This window comes from Macrobrachium rosenbergii, chromosome 54 (assembly GCF_040412425.1).
Source record: "Macrobrachium rosenbergii isolate ZJJX-2024 chromosome 54, ASM4041242v1, whole genome shotgun sequence".
Lineage (NCBI taxonomy): Eukaryota > Metazoa > Arthropoda > Malacostraca > Decapoda > Palaemonidae > Macrobrachium > Macrobrachium rosenbergii.
Window position 1 is genome coordinate 16,580,103 of NC_089794.1, and position 5,000 is coordinate 16,585,102.

At 37.6% G+C, this 5,000-nt stretch overlaps 1 protein-coding gene across 2 annotated transcripts in view; it reads right to left on the reverse strand.

Moving 5' to 3' along the window:
• LOC136834789 (whirlin-like) overlaps positions 1-5,000 on the reverse strand; it is an 846,147-nt gene that overhangs the window by 102,796 nt on the left and 738,351 nt on the right. For both annotated transcript variants that reach the window (XM_067097498.1, XM_067097497.1), the window contains exon 6: positions 1,518-1,643. In XM_067097498.1, coding sequence (XP_066953599.1) covers positions 1,518-1,643 — 126 coding nt within the window. The remainder of the gene's footprint in view (positions 1-1,517; positions 1,644-5,000) is intronic.

Sequence of the window (5,000 nt, forward strand, 5' to 3'; positions counted from 1 at the left end):
TGAAGTAGCATCTCTCATTCATCAGATATTCCTAGAATATTCTCCCCATAACGTTATCTAGAAACCCAAAGTTCGACAGAGACTGTATATATATATTTGCTGACTTTTTTTTATTAATTTATTCCCAACTGTTATTCCCTCTTTCCCTTGCCTCAGATATTTCTTGTTTCTGAATGTTCAACTTCTTGTTTCACTCTAGAATGTGCAAACTTGGAATAGAGAGACAGACAGTTCATATATTCCAGTTTATATTCAAGTATACTGAAGTTAGCAATATCATGCACTGGTTATTACTTAGGGTAATTATGGTTTGCTACAGGGTGTCGCATGCCAGGTTCTCAAGAAACAGTGTTGTACACATCCATTAATTACAATAAGACCGAAAGAAGAGGTGATTAGATTTAGTGCTTACAAATTTATCGCAAATAAAACAAAGTTCTTTAAGACACCTGTTTGGATACATATAAAAATTGAAGAATTGAAGACAAATGCCATACTATAAGGACAGGTGTTTAGAGTGGGTATTAACCAATCTAGTAAAAGACAAAATTAGAGGGGGACGAGCGTTAAGACACCTGTCCTGAAAAGGTGTTTAATAATGTGTAACTAATAAAAAAAAATGAAATTTGTTTAAACAGATGTTGACGGACTTCTGAAAGCAAGACATTTTTTCGTTTCTGAAGAGAGAGAGAGAGAGAGAGAGAGAGAGAGAGAGAGAGATTTTCACGATACTATTTCATCATTATTATCAATTTTTATAATGAGCGTGCATCCTTGTAGTACGATCTGGAAGGCCATTCAACAGCCCAGTAACTTTCCAGAGAACAGAAAACGCAAGATGATAGGACCAGAAACGTGTCAAAATATGACTGAAAGCTTTTACTACAGAAAAGTAGTAAAAAAAAAAAAAAAGGCAGGTAAAACTCCATTAACTAATAAGTGTTCCTGGATCACTATTGTTTATATTATTTGGAAAATGAATCTGGTTTAGCCAAGAATCAAATTTCTTGCTTATGTAGACAATGCTACTCCCAAAAAACCATTCCTCCTAACTGGAGACTTGTGGTTACCGAGTCCTGACAGAAATTTTGTCAAATTTAGTTTCTGGTGCATTTTATCAGGCTGATGATAAACCCTACCACAACTCATGGCTTATAACAATAATGATTAAATATAAAATTTAAAAAACGATAGTTTTCACGTTCTTGTATGCAAACATGCTTTATTTAAAAAAAAGTGACAACTGTTTACTGCACGTCCTTACAAACTAAGAGAAGCGAGGACTTTACATACCTACAGGTACAAAAAAAAGTTTTCAGATCTATATAACGGACAGACCTTTACATACCTATTATTGAAACATAAAACAGGTGTTTACAACAAGCGTTTACATACCTGTAAACAAGAGACAGGTATTTAGGGTAAGCGTGACAGGTATTACAGACTTATACAGCAAGAGGCATGTGCAAGATAAGGTGCCTGTAGGCCTACAAATAAAAAAAAACTGACATCTTTACCTGTAGACCAGCCTTATGTGCTGCGGATTCCGGATCAACTCCAGTGATGAAGATCCCTAACCCGTACTCTACTCCTCCACGGATCATCAGACCTAGGGACTCCGATCCCACCACCTCAACTTCAACCTGAAACGTCAAGGTCAAGGTCAAAGGCGCTTACTCTGGGTTAAGGTCAAAGGTGTATATTTTGGGATACCTGAAACTCAGGGTTAATAAAGATCAAAGGTGTTTATTTTGGAATACCTGAAACTCAGGGTTAAGGTCAAAGGTGTTTATTCTGGAAGACCTGAAACTCAGGGTTAAGGTCAGAGGTGTTTATTTTGGGATGCCTGAAACTCAGGGTTAAGGCCAAAGGTGCATATTTTGGGATACCTGAAACTCAGGGTTAAGATCAAAAGTATATATTTTGGGATATCTGAAACTCAGGGTTAAGGTCAAAGGTGTTTATTTTGGGATACCTGAAACTCAGGGTTAAGGTCAAAGGTTTATTTGCTATGATATCTGAAACTGAGGGTTAAATTCACAAGTGCATATTTTGGGATGTCTTAAAGTCAGGGTTAAGGTTAAAGGTGTATATTTTGGGATATCTGAAACTCAGGGTTTTAAGGTTAAAGGTGTACACGTTGGGGTATCTTAAACTCAGGGTTAAGGTCAAAGGTATATATTTTGGATTATCTGAAACTCAAGGTCAAAATAAAAGGTATATATTTTGGATTATCTGAAGCTCAGGGTTAAGGTCAAAGGTGTAAACATTGGGATATCTGAAACTCAAAGTTTTAAGGTCAAAGGTGTATATTTCCGGATATCTGAAACTCAAGGTTAAGGTCAAAGGTACGTATTCTGGGCTATTCAAAACAAATCCAGTTGAAAATCAAATAATTGTAATTATTAGTACTGGTTATCTTCATTCCTGTTCAAAAAGAACCAAAAAGAAGCGAAAAATGCAATGCAATACTACCCTAACACTATTCTTCTTGCATTTTAATACATTTATCTATTTATCAATTTATTAATTTATTCTTTATTAATAAGTGGTATTATATCTCTTCTTTATGTACTTCCCTTTATCTCCTCCTATTTCTTCCTAAAGAACACCTTAATATTCTTTGGAAGCTTGAATTTCAAATCAGTGGCCCCTTTGGTGGGCTAGTTCAATATGAATAGGTTCCATCTACTAAATAATAATAATAATAATAATAATAATAATAATAATAATAATAATAATAATAATAATAATAATAATAATAATAATATCAGCAACAACCACAACTGTGATATTCATGATAATATTCTCATATACTTTTTGAAATATTCTCATATATTTTTTGAGTTATAAAAAAAATCAACTTGGATTTTTACACAAAATAATTTTTGTTTTTGTTTTTGTTAACGTTTTCGTCTCACCAAGATGAGACCGAATTCGATCCCACGGGGGAGATATCGTCCTTGGGACCGCTTCCTGAAAGTTTCCATTACACCTCTACAGACCCAAGACATTAACTAAGCGCCTAGTGGTTAGTTAACTGTGGTGAGTCGCTGCTTCTGGTCTGAAGAGCTTATCGCTTAGAGAGAGATATCTTTCTCTCTCGAAGAAAAATAAGCAGACATATACAATACCAAAGAGAGAGAGAGAGAGAGAGAGAGAGAGAGAGAGAGAGAGAGAGAGAGAGAGAGAGATGATGGAGTTAAGTAATAAAACAAGAATACTCAAAGTGAAATGAAAAAAAAAAGGAAAATAGCTACCTAAGAATTCAAGGGAAGGGGGAAAGTGAAAGAGAATATGACTGTGAACAAACAAAGCAATAAAACATGCAAGGGAGAGAGAGAGAGAGAGAGAGAGAGAGAGAGAGAGAGAGAGAGAGAGAGAGAGAGAGAGAGAGAGACGTTAGGCAAATAAATGGACACAAGGACGACCCAGTTTCTACTTCAATATTGAAGGATAAGCGTCCAGCCCCTTCTCCTCCCGGCTCAGCATAACCTCCTTCCTCTCGAGGTAGGAGAGGTAAGAGGGAGATCCAGTTCCACCCATCCCAACCCCCACCCCCTTAAAAATCAGCTCTTCTCTCTCGAGGCAGGGGAAAGAAGTAGGAGATCCCTTTCCCTCGAGGTAAAGGGAGGAGGAGGAGGAGGAGGAGGAGGAGGAGGAGGAGGAGGAGGAGGAGGAGGAGGAGGAGGAGGAGGAGGTACTTTCTTCACAGGTCGAGGGGAGAGATAAGATCCCTTCCCCTCGAAGCAGAGGGAAAGTGAAGGAGACTCCTCCTCGAGGTAAAATGAGGAAGGGGAATGGAGGCACTTCCCCCTCGATGTAAGGGATGGGGTGAGGGGAAAAAGAGCGGCGTTTCCCCTCGGTTTAAGGGAGTGGGATGAGGTGGAGGAGGAGAAAGTTATTAGAAAACCACCCATTTTCCTTCCAAGAACCATAAAATATTTTTTCTCTCCAGCAGTCAATAGTAGACCAACCCCCTTCAAAAAAAAAAAGAAAGGGGGTGGGGTTGGGGGGGGGGAGAGAGAGCTTAAGTAAGCTTCTTGACGGCTGGCATACTCATATGACCTTTGGCGTAGAGTTTTATGAGACAGCCCGCGTGCACGCGAAGATAAAGTTCCATATTTTCTTGGCAGGATGTAATGGTGAAAATGTAAGCGTAAATTCCTGTTTTTAGTTTTCCGTAAAAGAAAACTATTGTGCCGGCTTTGTCTGTCCGTCCACTCTTTTCTGTCAGCCCTCAGATCTTAAAAACTACTGAGGCTAGAGGGCTGCAAACTGGTATGTTGATCATCCACCCTCCAATCATCAAACATGCCAAATTGCAGCTCTCTAGCCTCAGTAGTTTTTATTCTATTAGGGGTTAGAGTTAGCCATAATCGTGCATCTGGCAACGATATAGGAAAGGCCATCACCAGGCCGTGGTTAAAGATTCATGGGCCGCGGCTCATACAGCAATATACCGAGACCACCGAAAGATAGATCTATTTTCGGTGGCCTTGATTATACGCTGTACAGAAAACACGATTAAGCCGAAGAAACTTCGGGGCATTTTATACTTTTTTTTTTTATCCAGATTAATGCTGTAGTTCTAAACAAGCTGCGAGATAGACATGAATGCCTACAAAACTACTCAAGAAATAATCTATGGTAAAAATTTTCACAAACCAACCTTTAAAATTAAGTTAAGTGAGTGATTTGCATAAAAGATGTTTGATAAAAAAGTCTGCTAAACAATCTTGAGGGAAAAAAGTCCAGTACTTTGCCAGAAAATAACTATGAAGAAACTGATGTTGAAAAACATGCACTATAAAATAAAATGATTCAGTAACCTCATAAAATGGTATTGCAAGGTTAATATTTTTGAGACAAAATGTAAGCTAAACATGTCTGCTAGCAAAGCTAACCTTCCTGTAGGCAATTCACACATTTCTAATAAATATTGTTTTCACAATAATAAAAATTTTCTTCTTATTGCAAAAACCATAAAATTTATTTCT